We start from the raw sequence: 20059 nt of genomic DNA on the forward strand, positions 1-20059 counted from the left end.
TCAACAAGCAGGGGGTGTTTTTGAATATTTACTCGATATTTCATAGCTCTTTATTCGCCAAAAAAAATTTTTGTACTAGTGAAGGCAATAAATATTTCCACATAAGTCGCTCATTTTCAACTTTAAGAAGAAAGGTGATATGAGCTTTGTTGTTGAGAATGTTATTACGAGTCGAAATGAATGATAAAATAAAGAGTGTTCCATTTAAAAAAATATCATTTTATGAAATACTTTGAAAATGTGACTGTCACTTTTTTTTTCGGCATCGAGAAGGCTATTAAAAATGCTACTAGTTTGCCCATTTAACAATGAATATTTCAGAATATTCCAGAGAGACTGCCGTGCTACTTCATTTCGTAGGAGAGGATGTCTATGACTTGTATACGTCATCATCAATTTCCACAACGAACGCGACTCCTACATCTTCAGAATATGATAGAGCTAAACTCAAATTCCCCAACTATTTCATTCCAAGAATCAATATGGGATTTGAAATATATGTCTTTAGACAAGCAAAACAACTTCATGGTGAAATGTTAGACGTATTATTATGCTCGCTTACTGAATTGTCAAAACGTATGCGCTATAAGAACAGCCTGTTAAAAAACTGTTTAAAAATCTGTTTCTATGTTATTCAGCTGTCGCTCCCCTACGAAATAAATGATATAAAAGATTTCACGCACAAATGCGTTCACATACAAATATTGAACCATGGAACTGAATTTCACACAAGGTAGTAAAAAAAAATATTATTCACCTTCATCCAGGAAGAATTGGTTGGATCTAGTCGCCCGTTGAATGTAACGGTGTCATCCATATGTGGACTTAGAGATCCAGTTATGTTCATCACAGGCATTGCCAACGATGCATGTTTTTTCTTCAAGGGGTCCATTTCTCTATATATGTTGAGATCCGTCCGTCTGACATAACTGTCAATGAGCAGGGCTAAATTGGTAGGATTAACATTTCTCTCAAAGTAACTCTTATACACTTGAACTAGATCATGGTTGCGCTCTTCAGTTTGCTGAAATTGATAGAAACTGAATTACTTTGGTGCATTTTCATTACAAATATATTTTTTCACAGTGAATATTTAAACCTTATCATTAAGTTCCGAGCTACGACTATCTTCCTGATCTTGTGGGACTTTTATGGACAGAGTAAACTTAAAAATTTTTTCTGACGCTGAGTCTACAGAGCTTACGACTCCAATTGACCTTTTTGTAAATTTTTATCAGGAGCGAAAGCTTCTCAACTCTCCAACTCCTGATCCAATAACTGAACTTCAAAAAACGGTTTGGTGGTGCAGCTAGGAAACGACTGAGTCGTCTCCTCAAGAGCGGGGTACGTTATGAAACGGCCTTGCACCAAATTCTTGAGCGGCTTACACAGAATCTGTCTCAGGTGGAGGAACAAACCCCCCATGAGCAGGTTAGCAAACGTCTGCACTCAAGTGATTCACCAAAACCAGAGGCTAAAAAGCCCTGCACGATTGAATCTAAGGCATCGTCAGGTGTAGCTGACGTGCAAAAACCCTCATATAGGGAGGTTGTCGCGGATATTAAGGTGGGAATCTCACATCTTGACTATCCGACTACCTCATTAACGATAAAACAGCAGAGCATACACTTTGTGCTGCCTCCCGGGGGCTGAATCAGGTTTTTAGAGTTCTGTAGAGCCGTACTCTTACCTGAAAGACCACTCACCATACAAACTAATCGGCTTCGTTAAGAAGCTGGGTTTATTTGTTCGAGTGTGAATAGGTGTGAGCCACAATAAACCCTTGCGGGTTGCGGTGGAGGGTCGAATAGACCCACTCACTTTGGACTTAACCTAGCCTAACCCTCCTGGTTAAGGGTCTATCGGGGAGGGGAGGAAGAAATGACAGCCTGGCAATCCCAAAGAAAAAATCAGTTAAGGTAACTAACAAAGAAAAAATATAGTATCAGAAATGGAGTCAATAATAACTGTCTGAAAGTTACTTCTTTGCATGATCTACACATATTTGTACGGAATAACTTTTCTGAAAGTGTTCGCTTCCTTTCTATCTTTAGAAGATTCCCACATTTTCAGTATCAAGATGGAGAAGTAGAAGTAGAAAGCCAAAAATGTTTCCCCAATAAATTAGCATCTCTTAAAAATATACCCCTTTCAATAAAAAAAAATGTATGATATAATGTCAAAGATGTCGAAAAGAAAGTTGAAACTATAGATCGAATCAAATATAAAATGTGTTTACTATATGTAACCTGTCATAAATATTTTTTCGGGTGACGTCAACACGTTTCAGCTACATTATATGTAAAATTTATATCTGAATAAAAATTCATTGAAGGTCAATTCAAACGAAAGAATTATTTCAATTTGGTCTGCCCCAATATTTTCCAGATAAGACATAGCTATATACAAAAGTTATGATCATGCATGCATTTGTAACTTGATTCCAAGCACCATTTGATACTAAAATAATTTTGTATCCGAAAAGGTATTAAATCTGAGATTAATATGTTGAAGAGGAATTTATACCAGTTCGTGGATTCTGACTGTTTTATAGGATGGGGCAGTTTCTATCTACAAACACGTTTGAAGGTAAGGCAGTTAGTTTGCAGCCAAGGGGTCTGCTTAATCAAGGCAATTACTGCTACATCAACTCGATGTTGCAAGACCAGATCGTGAGTCCACCACTCTACAACTTACTGAACAGTCTGAACGACCTGAAAATTGATTCGACATTAGTGTCGTCGGAAACACAGTCTCCAAAAGAAAGAATACGTGCTGAAACCCCAGGGAACACGAGTTCCTTATTTACTGTTCTACAAGCGATACAATTCGATCTGAATAACGCCCCTCAAATCCAACGTCTGGGATCGAACGAAATTTCTTTGTTGAGTCTTTATCAAGTTTTTATTGTATGAAGGTGATTGACAATGTTTCATGATGAATTTCATTACTTCGGACAACCATTTGATTTGATTTGAAATCCCTAAAAAACCAATATGAATTAAAAAGTAAAAAGGAAACCTGAAAATAACAATTATATTAGGCAAAAAACCCTGAAATGAAATTACAGTGAAACAAAACACTAGTGAAAAATGAAACAATCAAACAAAATATTACTGGAGTTTTTTCCCAACAACAAACCGTTCCTCTTGAAGATGATCACTTGGTGATCGAAACACGTGTCGAGGTGTTAAAATAACGGTTTGTTGTTGAGAAAATCTCCATTAATATTCATGACTACATCAAAGGTTCCAAACATGCATCACAAGTAATTAAACAAAAAATAAAAAAACAATAACTTAAGATATTATAGGTGATCTCCCGCGAAACCGGTGAAGCGGAAAGAGAAAAGAGGAGATAAGTGAAAGTACTCGAATGTCCCATTAATAGTAATCTCTCCGAGGAATTAGTCCAGTCATCACCCGAAGACTATGATAGATACTAACAATCGAAACGTCATGAAGTAACTTGGCTTGGAGTCTCTTATTTATTGTTGTTTATTTTTTGGTTAATTGTTATATTCTTTTCACTTCTATTTCATTCATATCAGGGTTTTTTGCTTAATCTAATTGTTATTTTCAGCTATTATTCTTTTTAATTTTTGATATGTATTTGTTCTTTTAGGAATTTCAAATCATATTATATAATATTAGATGCATTTTGTTGTATTGCAGATGAAAAAATAAATCTGAAATAAATAATCAATGAGTATTAAGAATATATAGAAAATTGGAAACATTTATTTTCGAAATACATCACATACATACATACATCATTGCCGGTGCTTACCCTTCCAAAGTGGTGCCACATCAGATAATCTAAAACTCCCTGAGTCATTCCTTTTGATCTCAAGTGTCTGCTATTGAGTTTCTGGTACCCCCATTCAATCCAGCCTGCTTGCGTACTAACACAGTTTACTAAGCAAAGGGCAGATACCAGTTCAGGGTGATTCAGAGCGAACCGGCATAATATATTAGCTCCAGCGCCAACTCCAAAGCCAATGAACTGTTTAAGTTTGAAGTGAGTCATAACATAGCTGAGTTGATTGGCTAGTTCATCTACTGTTGGATAGATATAGCTGAAAAATTAATGTTTGTGAATGAAAGTATACTTTAAACATTGAGATGTAGATAAAAACTGCATCAAATAATTGCATCGAATAATACTGTAAACCATGGCAGACATTATAGAATATTGAAGTACTCTATCAATGTCAAATTTTTATCGTGATGATTCAGGTGTTGATGGGATTTGCGAAAAAACTCAAAGGAAAGATATGGCATATAATTCACTGGAAAAAACAACTTGTATGCTGTTCAACAAAATATCGTCAGATTTACCCCAGCTACGGCAAAAGAAATCAAAGAAACGGTTGCAATTAGCATCATAATAGATAATTTGAAATATCCACGAGGAAGATGTACTGGAATTCATCGTTGGGTATTTCTATAATATAATCGATATTCAAAAATTAGGAATACTTTACACCTTTTGGATGAATAGACTAAAAAATAATAATGACAGACTATCGAAAGTGAGAAATTTGTGCAATACAATTTTACAACGATGTCATAATTTACACTAAGAAACTAGCTTATGTGTAGAAAAACAAACGGCCCTATTCGAAGGTCAAATCGACATAAAACAATACATCAAAAAGTGTGGAATCAAAATTTTTTCCCTGCAGGAAGTTCAGAACTTGTTTACAATTCCGTTATTCATCCAAGATCAAGTTCAGAAATCAGCGACATCCATAATAGTTTGAGCATTGCAGCAGGATCTGTTATACATTTACCAGAAAAAATAAGTTAAAAAAAAAAGAACGATATGCATTGTACATTTTACTTTGACAAATAATTCAATCCATATCATCTACTTTAATATTTAGAAAATAAATGTATAGTAAGTGTTGGAACTATCCGAATCAACCGTTATCAAAAACCTACGCCAAAAAGCGACAATGGAATGAGAAAAGAAGGAACCTATGCGACTGTATTTCAAGCAGAAATTTACAGTATTGAATTTTGTGCAAAGAGATTGGAAGAATCCAAACTCATTTACAAGTCAATAAAAATATTCTCGGACAGTCAAGCGGCGTTGGAAGCTCTTGGCTCCTATCAAGCAACGTCTAAATTGGTAGCAAATAGTCAAAAACGACTCTCGATAGGAAGACTGCTCCGGATTCCTGGCTATACTGGCCTGGAAGACAGTGAGGCTGCTGACTTCCTTGCAAAGGAGGGTGCTGCAAGCAGCTTCATCAGACCAGAACCTGGTATTGGCATCGCTGAAAATTTTGCTAAACAAAGACTGAACACCTGGATGGCAAGGAGATTTATAGACTTCTTGCAGAATCTTCCAGGATTTGCTCACTTCAATACGTTTTTGAAGCTTGATACCAAACAACAGTTGTTGGACTACAGTTGGGATGAACTACGATGTCTTACACGCCTTCTTTCAGGTCACTGTCATTTGAACCATCAAATGCAGAGACTCGGACTGTCGGAAGACAGTGTGTGCCACTTCCAGTGGGGACCGAATCAGGTTTTTAGAGTTCAGCAGAGCCGAACCTGGTTAGATTAGGTTAGATGGTATAATTATAACTAAATGGTTCGATAACAAGCCTGTTATGGTTGCTTCAAATTCTGTTCGAATTGGAAAACTGGATACCTACAAGAGGAGAGATAAATTCCAAACTGTATATAAATATACAACGCCTAGAGTCCATTGCTTTGTATCAATAAATCAGACTTTATTTTATTATACCGCTCTGGCAGAAAGAGTAGAAATTGGCAGTTCGTATGATTTTCCACGCTGTTGATGTTGCTTTTGTCAGTTCTTAGATAGAGTATAGTCACGCTGCCAAGGATTTGGGCATTCCACAAAAAAGGAGATAACGGATCTTCTCGAATTTCGGCAAAAGTCGCCGGATCTCTGATATACTTTTAAAAAAGAGGTCGACCAAGGAACACAAACGAATCTTCACGTTCATCAACAACTAACAAAGTGGAAAAACCGTGTGTAGATAAACGGTATGATGGAGTCGAACACTTGTCTGAACACCACTTGAAGGAACAATTCGTAATGCAAAATGGAATGTCGTAAAAGAAAAAGCAATGTTCATTAGGTAAAATGTTATATTCATTTATGCTTTGTATATAAAAGAAAATGTCGTTACGTACCGAAGTCCCCGTTGAGGGATAAGTCATGATTTCGAAATCCTCAAAATTTCAGCAATATTAACCATAAAAAAATTGTGAAAAATATTTTTTTCACTACTAAACTGAGAAATTACTATTATTTACTCCATTCTCCTAACGAGAATTAATATTTCTCACCCTTGGTAAATAATGATAATAAAAAAACACAGAAACTTTTGTTGAGTAGGAAATTGAACATACGCTTGAAAATTATTTGAAATTATAATCAATTGTACAATTATGACAAATCATCTCTAAATCATCGTCACTTGAATTTTCACCCATTTGTCAATTAATTATATTGACGTTATACTTATATAGATCTTTCAACTTCTTTAAAATGACATCTAAATTTGAATTAAAACCGCATATGGCAAACTGACAGCAATAATAATCATTGTAGAGTGTTTGGTTGCCATGGAAACGCCGGCAAACGTTTTCATGGCCTAAGTAGATGTTGCGCGCTTATCGACATCGCGTATTCAACATGGAAACTGTACCGTTTCAATTTGACATGCCACAATTTATAGCTGCCTTAGGTTATCATATAACCAAGGAATTTTTTTTTCTCACTATAATGCAGAATTGAGTAATTCTAAGTTCTGAACATACAGAAGCGATGAGAGAAGTGGAACATTGAAATATATCTAATATGCAATGAGATATTTCCTAGATTCATATCAAAATTTGACACATGCCCAATTCATAAATAAAGCCAGTCTGATTAGAGACACGCTCCACTCTACTTGATATTTCGATATATTCAACAAATTGTTAGAAAATTACTAATGCCAAAATTAAAATTGTCAATATATCAATGTTAGTAGTGAAAAAAATTCTATATATACCTCGGCTGAGAAAGCTATTATTTACCTCGCACATTATATCCCTCGGCGCTACGCGCCTCAGGATATAAAAATGCTCGGTAAATAATAGCTCACTTCTCACCCTAGGTATATAATATACTATTATTCAGTTTTGCCAAAAATGACAATTTTCTTGAAACGACATCTAGTAGCATGACCGAAATGTATACTGTTGATTTAGAATGAGAGAACAGAACGGTTGCCATGTTTTATTCCAGGATTTTTTTAAAATAAATATTCAAAAACTAAAATATGTAGAACACAACTACCAATTTGTTGACGGGTACAGGCAAATGACTCCGGGAATGCTTTGGAAACTGTGAAAATGTTCCGAACAAAATCTTCTTTAGTATATGGATGCAGTTGATCACCAGTTCGACCATTCAATCAACTAAGGGTTAGTAAATTCCTAAAGGGTTAGTAAGTAATTTTCGGATATAATTTTCACAAAACTGTTGGGCAGTATTTTAAAATCCTTAGTCTACTGTGATAGTTTTATTCGACCCCATTTTGGTGTATTTGTTATCCCCGCTTGGGAGTCGAAGTAGTGGAGTGGGCCCTTACGATTGCGTTTAATGTTAACGCAGGTCCTGATAAAAGCTGTGTTTCGTGTTTGTTTGGCACCGTATATGTGAGTCCATCAAAACCATATCTTTCACAAAAGAGATTAGCAATTTGGGAAAGTAAATAGATGTGTTGCCATGGACCTGGAATATGTCTCAATCTGACACCTTATTCTTTCTTCAAAATACCATAAAGTAACATGTTTGATCATGTGAGATCAGGCATGAGAAAATTTGTATTTTCTGTGAGTGAATAACTGGGTACCAGATAATGAAACAAATGGTTTTTTCAAAGACAAAACATAAGCAGTACAGGAAAATCCTCAAGGCGCCTGTGCGAAAGTAGCGATTCACATTGAATTTGAGAGTTCTCAAACAGTGAAGTTTGAGGTGTACTGAGTTGAACCTCAAAATGGTGAGCAGCCACAGTCCATAGCGTATTTGTGATATGTACCGCTGAATGCCAAGTCACTTGAACACTTCCCGTAAAAGTATTTGACTGTCAAGTTTGCAAGTGATGTTCGCGTCTCCAATCAGGCATCTTCATCTTCCAGTATCTTCAGGGTATGCTCAGTGGCGGAGCTCCATACATGAGAACAATACTCCAATGAAGGTCAGATAAAACATCAAAAATTGCTTAGTACAGTTTTCTGGTTCGGAACAATGTTCCAATCTTTTGAGAAGAAACCTTTGCAATTTCAGCGACATGATTGTGCCAAGACACATTGGTATTCATTTCAAATCTCAACAAACTTATCGAAGCAGAAAGCGGAATTATCTGTCCTGACATTATTATATCCCGTTCGGAGATATTTATCTTTTTGGAGAAAACCGATGCCTGAGTTTTTGTAGCAGTGAATGGAACCTAGTTACATCAGCGTTACACCAAGTATTCGAAATATATCCATCGACGGCCACTTGCAGGAAATGTTCTTTCAGGAAGCTGGAGAGTCATACACAAAAATGATCCGAAAAGCCAGAAAATCGAAGTTTGGCCAGCAAACCCTCATGCCACATACGGTCAATTGCCTCAGAAATATCAAGCGCAACAGCTCTTGACTCTCCATGTTTCTCGATTGCGTTATTCCAAATATGGATGACATACGATAGAAAGTCGCCCGTTGATTTTTGTTTCCGAAAGCCATATTGATGATCGCTGAAGATGTTGAAGCTTCCAAATATATAAGGATATGGTGGTATACGGCTTTCTCCATGATTTTTGATATCACTGACAGCAGAGCGACTGGTCTATAGTTATTCGAAAGATTTTTCTTGCCCTTTTTGGGAATAGGTTGAATGCAAGCAATTTTCCAAAAAGAACTAAAAACCACCTTCTTGTAAGACAGGTTGAAAAGTCTGCAAAATACTGGTGCGTAGTTTTTAAGTACGATGACGGGCACTTCATCAGGACCAGACGACTTGTTGATATTGAGCTGTTTCAAAATTCGCCTGACTAGAGGTTGTCGGAAAGTAATTTCCGGCATTGATGATTCTAATGTGGGAATACTGGGTGATGCCTTTCCCAGAAAATCGACTAAGGACTTGGACGCAAATTGTTTAGCTAGTAGATTCGCTTTCTTTATGGCTGTTGTTGCAATGGAACCATAGAATTGTGGGTTTAGTGCAGTTTTGATTAACAGCTTTAGCTACCGACCAGAAGGATCTAGACCTGTTGGGATAAGCAAGCAATTTATCCCTAATTCTCTGATTGCTTTCACTCTTTGCTTTCATTTATCCTAAGTTTACAGCTGTTGCGAACATCAAAATACCAAGTTCGGTTTTCGGCATTGGGATTTTTGTGCCATTGCTGGTTGGCGGGATTTTTGGAGGCGACAGCTTGCTAGCAATTTTTTTGAATCAAGGTTTGCCAATAGAAGTTCGTTTCATTAAAAAAGGAATATATGCATCCATGGACGATAGAATAACTTCCGTGACTCCAAAAGCACAAGTTGATGGATCGTTAGAGCTGAAAAAACATCCAACCAGGGAAAATTTCGGAAATGGTCTTGAAGATCCTCCCACTCAGCAGATCTGTAATGCCAAACTTTGCGCGAGTTAGAGTATTCCCCAATATTTATCGGTAATTCACTCAACACTGAAATGAGTTTGTGGTCAGAAGATCCCAATGGACATCTCACGGTGACTGTGTAAACTTCTGGATTGGTTGTCAGGTATAAATCCAGAAGACTAGCGTATTCTCCATCAAGGTCAGGAATCCTGGTTGGCTCATTTATAATCTGAGTAAGTCCGCTGCTCATTGCAAAAGTCTGTTTCGCGACCTTGTTCGTCGTTAATATTTGAAAATTTGATTTTTTTAATTTTCTATTAACAGATCTAGACAAATTTTATATCATTTTATAAAGAATGTATAGAAGAATAGGCCATTTAACAAACAATAAGTGTGTTTCTGATTATGAAATGATCCATCGTAAAATATGAACAGTAGTAATTTGGGAAGTTGTTTTTTCAAATGTTAATATATCATCTAAAAGAAGCACTTTTCCTAAATACCAGAACTGCAATACTCTATTCGACGCGCGTTTTGCCAACCAAGTTGTCATCTTCAGATTAAGTATAATTGAAAAGTGCTTGTTTCGGATTTATTCTACGCCATTTTGGAAGTTCTTGATATTGGTATGTGAAAAATATAATCAACTGGCGACTCGCCCCAGCCTCCTATAGGATGAGATGAGGATATGCTATCGGGAACTTTTCTGTAGACCTTCATGAAAAAGGAACAACTTTATTGTACACAAGAAATGGGCAGTTTATTCATTATAACCTTCCATTAGTTTTTTTTTGACATCTTCAAGAGAGGTAATTTATTATTATTCGTTTGAAAATGTCCTGTAATGACAAAATTACAGTAACGTTAGTTACAAATAGAAGTGGTACAAAAAAAAAGGAAGTTTTATTTCTCAATTTGCCATCTTTAGATATATCATCAGACAATATTGAAATGTTTATCTTTTTGTTAACATGGAGTTGAACCAAATAATTCTTGGAACGTTAATTACAGTATGCTTCCCGATTATTATGACTGTCACAAATTTGAGGTTCTTTTATACTTCTATTTCAAGTAATGATAAGTATTCCAACTCTATAGAATACAGCCCTCACTTTCTTCAAATCTAGAATCAAAAAATGGTTAAAACAAACTCCCAGAGTAAATATTCATCACTGGATCGATATAAAAATACTTGATTATAAGTATATATAGTTGTAATTTTGTACGAATTCACTGTATACATAGGGGGATGTGTGTATATATGTCATTGGATGTATGTGTGGGTTTTCTTTATTTATTTGCCTAACTGATAAATTAACTGATGATAATGTAATATTATAATTACTTATATGTTTTTTCACATTGTAAGTTTCATTAAATGGTAAATAATAATTTTTTTTTCACCGTAGTGTGTGCTGATCAGGCCCTATCCCCCGATACATTCGTGAGGGCGCGCCAGCATTATCAACCAATGACCACTCCCCACACCGTGTGTAAGTGATCATTCGGTCCGAGAATCATGTGCCCTGAGCAAGCGCAGTGAACCAAGAATGACAGCTTTCTGCATCTGTGCGGCTAAGATTACTGCCTTAGTGCGGCAAGCCGGTATGATTTTAAGATTCGAGAGTAGAGAGGACATCATTCCACCAAAAGAAGGACTCTAATAATCAGAACAACCATCTTGACAGAGTGATCTGGATAGAGTCTGCGGAGTTCGAAGAGAAAATCTCGATATTTTATCCGTTTTTCCTCCTCTTTTCTGACGATATTCGTCTCGCCAGGAGCTGAAAACTCCACGACAAGTATCGTTTTGCTCTAGTGGTCGAGAAGGATCACATCAGGCTTATTAGCTTGTATGAGCCTGACGGTGGGGAACGAATAGTTCCAATAAATTCGGCACTTCTCGTTCCCCACAACGGATTCAATATCCCCCGGATCATAGGGCAACACCGGTGTCTCGTCAATACCGTAAGAGTGCCGTAGATGGTAATATAGCACTCTTAGGGCCGCGTTATGTCGATGGATATAGGCCGAGACCGCATATGCTGGACATGCTGATAGCAAGTGCATTAGGGTTTCGGGCGCCTCGCTGCAGGCCCTACACCTTGTGTCGAGAACCTCTATACCCATCAGGCGACTGCGGTAGACTAAGGTGTTGAAGACACCATCCTGGCAAGCCATGATGAACCCCTCAGTTTCCGACTTCAGCCCACTCGACCTGAGAAAAGCGAAGGTCAAGCGCTTTGATCAGCCAAAGTCTCCAATGTTATTGCAGAAGACACCATGCATTGGCTTATCCTTGTGTTTCCGAAGAAGTAAGGTAATCTCTGCGGCTTTTATCTGAGCTTTTTGCTGAACAGGTTCCAACTCGGTGACAGAGTTGTGGTCACCTCGTTCAGTGTCGAAAACTATACCGAGTTCATCAGCTGCTCGGGCAGCTGCCCTAAAGAGAAATGCTCCAATTCCTGCTCTCTCATGGTTACGGACCATGCAGAGAAGGGGATCCGAACTCCCGACGACTTCACAGGCTGTATCCAGCACCATTCTGTCATTATTATTATTACTATTCTCTAGATCAGTTACTGATACGAGTAACGCAACGCAACGGTCAATTTATCATTCAGTAATAATATTATAGAAAAGATTGAATACATCAAAAAAATATGAGAAATTCTGGAACTTTTAATGAAAATTTTTTGTCACCATGGGTTAATTGGCACTTTTTCCTCTCTTAATGATGATGTTTGAATTATATTAGCCGCATTTAGATGGTCATTAATTTTTATAACTCATTTAATTACTTCTTGTTGTTCCTATTAATTCAATTTCTTTCTATGAATATGTGAAATTTCTTGGAAAACGAAATTTTTATATAGTAAAGAATCGTTCAAACCCACTAAAAACACTTAATAGTTTCTTTCACAAACTTTTATGCAAATTTTCTTATTCAAAACCTGAATGCAGATTGAGCTGTGTTGATTCTGTTCACAGAATTCGATCAAAATACTTACTCTTCAGGAAGGGTGTGGGCTCCTTCTTCCTGTCCTGGGGCATTGACATGATACACGCAAAAGTTTTCCAATAGTGCTCTCATGTCTATATAATTGAAAAACGCTTGGAAACTGGAAATGTCTGAAACGATAAAACTTTCAATTTGAATATGTTATCATCTCATATATCATAAAAATATCAAAATACATACAAAATAAAAGCATAGCCGAATGGCGTGATACTTGTAGAGCAACGGAATAATATTCGAAATACAAAATCTCATTTCTGTATTCGGAAAATTTGGAAAATATCGTACATTTCTGTACTTGTTAACGCGTAGTCTCATTTTCATGCATTTTATTCTGATTATACTTTAATATTTATATATTTTCTATGAATTCTATAAAATTCTTGTGGAGAAATTGCGATTTGTCTGTTTTCAAAATCACTCGCAATATTCTTTTCTGTTCTCTCCAAATAACCAGAATGTTCATTTTTGTGAATTGAAGGGGTTATATTTTTAGGAGTGATTGATTTTTTGGGATTAAATCAAATAGGTGAATGAATGTCATTACGATATCATCGATGACATAAGCAGATAGATCAAGCTTATTCCGTGACATTCAAAATCGTAATTCTTGAATGAAGTGTGTGTATTTTCTATAATGTTATCCAATTTGGTACTGAAGAGCCTTAGGGCAAGTGTCTTAAGGCGAAACATCGGTGTATACCAGTGAGGGTGACAGTGTTCTATATGAGTACAATTTATTACCATTCATTCAAAGTAGAGCTCATGTGAATGATATCTGATTCTTATTCCACAACAAATGTTTGAAATACAAACTGAGTAGAGAAAAGTATCTTTTATATAATTCAGTGTTCATATAGAAGTATTTGTTTCGATAGAATTATTTTCTTTCGTGTAATTCAATGTTTATATGAAAGTAGCTGTTTCAGGAGGACTTTCTTTCAGTTTGTATCTGAAAGTTACTTCTTTGCATGATCTACACATTCATGTATGAGTTACAAATTGATTACTTCCTTCCTTTCTTTGGAAGATTCCCTCATCCCCTTTTTTTGTATCAGATGGAGTAGTAGAAAGCCAAAAACTTTCTTTCATTTTTGTATAATCAACACATCCTGGCAAAAAGCTATTTACCAAGTCTATTCCATTATATTCAACAATAATGATAGGACATTGACATACTTTGGTGAACCAACCAATAACATCACCCGTTTTTTGAAATGGAAACACTTGGATGTGGTTTACCGAACAAATAATAATTTGAGCAGATTTGTTAAAACCCATATACCATTTTCAGTATCGGATAGATCAGGAGTATATAAGCTCACGTGTGGTTCTTGCCCAAAACTTCATATTGGGCAAACGGGGAGAACCTTTTCCCAAAGAATAAAAGAACATAGTGGTTTCTGAATGTGAAGACCAATTCCACATTTGTAAACCATCTTATGACAGATGGGGAACCACGAGTATGAAGTATTACACTTGGAAGGGTAAGGTATGAAACTGAATTTTTGGAGTACATAGAAATTAATAGATTTGAGAACTTCAATGATTCACTGAACGAGCAAATACAATTGAATTAATCTCCTCCTCTGAATCTGTTTTCTAATGTGGAAATTGGTAGTTAGCTACATTTTCAATCAGTTTTAACAACTCGGGTAAAGTTATTAGCCATTACCTAGCAAGAAGGTCACATAATTCAAAATTTTATTACCTACATTAAGCATAGACTGGTAAAAATCAAGTCATTATGAAAATACTTTAGGAAGCTATTGTATAGCAAAAAAGTTTCGCTGTTTTGTAAACTGTCTATAGAAAATCTCACAATGAATAGTTTCTGAAATAACTTGGTGAATTTTCAAGAACAGTTACATTGACGTAGATTTTCACAACTCCTGGTAGCTAATCGTTACAACCCCTCTTTCCTTGGAAATATATACTAGAATTGAATATCAACGTCATAATCATATCTGTGATTTTCCAACACTGCAAACTTGGATTTTCTGTTAAAATCGCCTATAAACATCAAAAATATCTCCTAGTGAATTATATTTCAATGAATCAGTATCAAGGCCGGATTTGGATATCTGAAGGCCCTGGGGCAACAAAAAAGTGGAGGGTCCTAATTATTAATTATTTTCGGGAAAAAAAATCTGTCAAGTCTTTCAAAAATTTAATGTCAGCAAATAAAATTATTTCAACAAAAAATGAAATAATTTGTTCAAGTTAGATATAATATATTAAAAACTAAATTACGGCGTTAACGAATAGAACTTTGTGAGCTTTTAACGACGAGAAGTCGTTAACGACTTCACTTAAATCTAGCTCCTCGAGCTGCAGGATGACCTGCAGGGTCAACCGTTTTTCGGATTTTTTTACTTATTGTTCTCCAAATTATGGATACAAATTACAAATTAAATAATAAAAAAACTTGTAATAAGGGCTTTCTGATATATCGATAACAATATTGGCTGTTCACGTTAAGAAGAGAATGACGTAATTTTTGGTAATTTTGTATACCCAACATAACAACGTTAAAATTCCCACTGAAATGCGTTCAGCAGCAATGAAACTAGTAACATTTCATTTTGTAAGTTGCTCAACTGATAGTAAAATTTCAGACGTTGCCGAATCGAAAAAAACTCGAAAACTATCAGTCTTTCTTTTCTTTTCAGAACTAATCATTTCTCTTGATAAGACCTATGTATATTCAATATGCCTAAAGCTTTGTCGAAATAGTCCCAACAAATACTAAAAGTAAGTAAGGATAATAGCAATAAAACATATCAACAGTACAAAAAAATTTAAAGTTCGAAATAGTGCACATGTTGGCAACGCCGTAACTTGTCATCTTGTGACGTCATTTTCTTCTTGACGTGAACAACCATCATTATGTTCGTGCAAGTAATCTTAGTTAAAATGCAAAAAAAAATGTTCGGGAGGAAAAAAGTAAAAGTGACTGACTAGTCAAAATTTTGATATTTTTTTATCTGCATTGTAGAAGCCCCGGGGCAATAGCTCCGCCTACCCATCCTCAAATCCGACCCCCATCAGTATTTTCAATTTCTAAACCTTGAAGCCAAACATCAATAGGTATATTTGACATTGCTGAGAATGTTTAATATAGTTTCTGGAATTTGGTGTAGGTACTATTTCAACTGGAACTCTTCAATGCTATTTCCGGCTCAAAATCGGTATAGTTGAAAAATTTTACGAAACCCTTGTGTATATTATGAATTTTGTTTTTAGAAATTACGAGAATCATTTACTTTCATTATTGTTTTGTCCGAGGTGACCAATTTAATAAAGAAAAGGAAAGAACGATTGGAAGTTTGTCAAAAACAATCAAATCGTCATTATATTCAGAAATATACAGGGTAATTCAAATTCGATCCCCACCATTGGGATCTCCTAAACTACAAGGAGATACGTCGAAGCTTAAACTGGGACAAAGTTGCGTTTTTTTGTGCCTCACAAAATGCTGTTTTGAAACTTGAAAAATTCGGAGTATTTCTGGAAATTTCCGAAAATCTGTTTAAAATCTGTTTTTCCGTATTTTTCCGTTAATCAGCTGTCGCCCCCATACGAACGACAACTCTCAGAAGTTGAGGAACTTGTGCCAGCTAAGGACTAGCGAGGTCTTACCTTTTAACGTGTGATTCCCATTCGAAATAACTGAAAATCGGAATTTTCGTTTCATTTTTTTCTAGCGTTATGTGACAACATAACTTGAAACCAAAAACACATTTTCATTGATACTTTCATTTAGCTACTTCCATTCACTATCCGACGTTTCGTCATTTGGCAATCATCATCAACTTTTTTTCTATTATGGGTGCTTCTCATTTTGATTTCATTGATGTATAATTTGTTGGGATTTGCTCTTCTAAAACCACAGGTATTAAAAAACAACTTCATCTGAGATAGTCATGACTCTATCGAAAATTTTTGTTGAATAAAGACTAGTTTTCAGAACTCATCAAACATCATGGGTTTGCACAAATACTTCAGTCGAAATATCCTCATTTTAAAATGAATAAAAATGAGATATGTTGAAACTTTATCATAAATTCGATAGGAATAGTACGAAAACAGCACAAATTTATTTTTAATTATTTCCGGAAAGACAACAGCCGGATAGAACATTATTCGGTATTTTGGACAAACAATTGGCTGAGAACGGTGCGTTTCAAAAACCAAGAATGAAATCATGAGCTTGTTAAAAATGCACAAAAAGTTTTAGAAACGATGAATACATAAGAAAGCTCGTCGTCTCAAATTAAGAACAGCCTTAACAATATTCCTTCTTCTGATAGACCTGAATTGCGTGATGATATTTTCTCTTAGTTCACCCACTGTGTCATATTCTCGCTCTCCATAGGTTCTGTTCTTTAAAGTGCCCCACAAGAAAGTATTCAAAATGTCAGATCAAGTGACCTTGCTGGCCACCTCACTGGTCCAGAATTTCCCCACCACCTATTAGGAAATCTTTGATGTAAATATTCGCAAACTGCTCTTTTATTGTGCGGAGGAGCCCCGTCATGCCGAAACCAGCAGCTATTGTAATTAACAAGGGAAACTTGTATTAAAAACACCACAGTTCGAAAAAGTACTTTCGTCGGTCCAAATGATGTTTTTCCAGAAGTTTGTGGGGTCTACCCTATTCGAGAGCCAGCTACAAAATTCCATCCTTCTCTCAGGATCACCTGGATGTAATTTTTGTGAAATTTGTATCTTATAACATTTCAAATAACTTTTTTTGAATTCCCTCCAAACGCTCGTCTGTGGCACATCCATTTCTGCCAAGACTTGATGCGTTGATTTGGAAGGATCTGCATTTATCTAAAAAAGTGCCAAAAATAATTGTACTTCTTCGAATATGGAAAGAACAATTATTTAACCTCGGCTAATAAGTTATTTCTAGTATTTTGTTCCATTCCGCTTCCATACTTCATTCATGGTTTTTGAAAAGCACCGTACTCAGCCAAGTATTTGCCCAAAATTCCGAATAATGTTCTTTCCGGCTGTTGTCCTTCCGGATATATTTCAAAATAAATTTGTGCTGTTTTCGTACTATTCCTATCAAATTTATAATAAAGTTTCAACATATTTTGTTTTTCTTCATTTGAGAATGAGGACATTTCGACTGAAGTATTTGTGCAAACTTATGATGGTTGATGAATTGATGAGTCAGAGATGACTGTTTGGCAGGCGTTGGCCATTTTTCACTTGATTATGATGTGTTGTGTATCTCTACGCTAGCTTGGCTGAATACATTGTATGCGGCTTTTTTGAATTTCCTCTTAACCAATGTTCCTCCCGGTGTATGATCTCAGCTTGAGACTACTTGATGTTGATGGGTCCAAACATGCTCTGCTATACCTGATTTGCTGCTGATACGCCATAAATGGAAACCCATAATCAAGCGAAAAATGGTCAACACCCACCAAACGGTCATCTATTCCTAAATCGGTGAAGAGGAAAAAGGAAAGCGGAGATAAGTGGAAGTACTCGAATGACCCATAAATAGCCATCTCTCGGAGAAATTAGTCCAGTAATCACCCGAAGACGATTATGGAAACTAACAATCGAAACGTCGTGAAGTAACTTGGCTTGGAATCTCTCAGTTTTTAATTTTTTTTGTTCAATTGTTCTATTTTTACTTGTATTTTATTTCATTGTTATTTAATTTCAAGGTTTTTTTTTGCTCATTATAATTGTTATCTATTTTCAGATATTCTTTTTTATTAGTTCTCTCAGGGATTTAAAATCATTTTATATAATATTAAACAATGGAAGTCCCAACTTATGAAATTCAGCATGAAACATTGTCATTCTGACAATTAGTGTTTATTAAACAAAATTTTTTGATGGAGTGTTTTTTTTAATACCTGTGTTTTCAGAAGAGCAAATAGTAACAAGTTATACGTCGATGAAATCGGAATGAGAAGCACTATTATTTCGTATAAAAAACAATATGGCACCCATTACTGAAAATTAAGTTGATGATGATTTCCACAAGACGAAACGTCGAATAGTAAATCTGATCATGAAAACGTATAGCTGAAAGAAATTATCAATGAAAATGTGTTTTTGGTTTTGAGCTATGTTGTCAAATATCGTGTTACGAATCACACGTTAAAAGGTAAGACCTCTTTAGTCCTTAGCTCGCACAAGTTTCTCAACTTCTGAGAGTTGTCGTTCGTATGGGGGCGACAGCTGATTAACGGAAAAACCGATTTTAAAACAGTTTTTTTAAAACAGATCGTCAGAGCATATACTTTGTGCCTGCCCCGCTGGGGACAGAATCAGGTCTTTAGAGTTCGGCAGAGCCGTACTCTTACCATCTCACCTGAAAGACCACTCACCATATATACTAATCGACGTCGTTAAGAAGCTGGATTTATTTGGCCAAATGTGGGTAGGTGTGAGCCACAATAAACACTTGCGGGTTGCGGTGAAGAGTCGAACAGACCCACTCACGTTGGTTCTAACCTAACCTAACCTAATGCTGTCAGATAACGCTAGAAAAACGAAAATACCGATTTTCAGTTTTTTCCGGATATTTCCGGAAATACTCGTAATTTATCAAGTTTCAAAACAATATTTTGTTAAGCACAAAAAAACGCATCTTTGCCTCAATTTAAGATCCTTCGTATCTCCTGTAGTTCAGGAGATCCCCATGGTGGGGGTCGAATTTGAATTACCCTTTATAAGTGAAACTCAGGAAATGTGTATCTGAAATGTTCAGATACCTTGTTAGAACAGAAAATGTGTTACATTTGAATAATAAAATTGTAAAAACCTCCAATAATAATTCCAAAAAAATCTCCAGACACCATTTAAAAATATTGATATTTTAGTAGAATTGGAAATATTTCATTTTAACAAGAGAATTCGCCATTGAAAATTTGTTGTATCCTATTTTCAACGGTGAAGACAAGTCACAGATAGAAAGGTCGATATATTTTAACTCCATTTCAAACCATCCGTTTTGTTGTTGATATAGTTGAGAAAAAAACTTGTTATTCTGGACTTTGAAAGGAAGTATTCTGATATAATTGATATCACAACATATATATCCATACTATATTCTGAAATTTGAACTTACAGTTCAATCCCAGATCGTGATAGGTCAGAATAGCTGGTTTGTTTCTGGAACCCTGCACGGCTACAACAATGTTACCCCGATCAGTCTCTACGATTTCTTCCTGAACAGAAGAATCATCCCTCGATAATGATCGGGTGCAAGGAAATTGTAGTTGAATATTCTTCAATTCTATATCATCCATACTATCGGAAGGCATAGTTCTGAAAAACAAAATAATATTTGATAACCTGCCTTGATCATTCACCTGTAACCCGTTTGGGAACGAATACCTATAATGGCCTATGATTTTGATCAGATA

The 20059-nt window shown here is 35.8% G+C and overlaps 1 protein-coding gene across 6 annotated transcripts in view; it reads right to left on the reverse strand.

The window, feature by feature from the left end:
- Positions 1–20059, reverse strand: part of MESK2 (Misexpression suppressor of KSR 2) — a 66013-nt gene that overhangs the window by 16647 nt on the left and 29307 nt on the right. For all 6 annotated transcript variants that reach the window (XM_074179002.1, XM_074179000.1, XM_074178999.1 and 3 more), the window contains 4 exons: positions 19762–19961; positions 12646–12766; positions 3790–4078; positions 758–1024 (listed from right to left, as the gene is read on the reverse strand). In XM_074179002.1, coding sequence (XP_074035103.1) covers positions 758–1024; positions 3790–4078; positions 12646–12766; positions 19762–19961 — 877 coding nt within the window. The remainder of the gene's footprint in view (positions 1–757; positions 1025–3789; positions 4079–12645; positions 12767–19761; positions 19962–20059) is intronic.

Source organism: Leptinotarsa decemlineata, unplaced genomic scaffold (genome assembly GCF_025532065.1).
Source record: "Leptinotarsa decemlineata unplaced genomic scaffold, Ldec_3_MD MMD2_tig00004307_RagTag_RagTag, whole genome shotgun sequence".
NCBI classification, from domain to species: domain Eukaryota; kingdom Metazoa; phylum Arthropoda; class Insecta; order Coleoptera; family Chrysomelidae; genus Leptinotarsa; species Leptinotarsa decemlineata.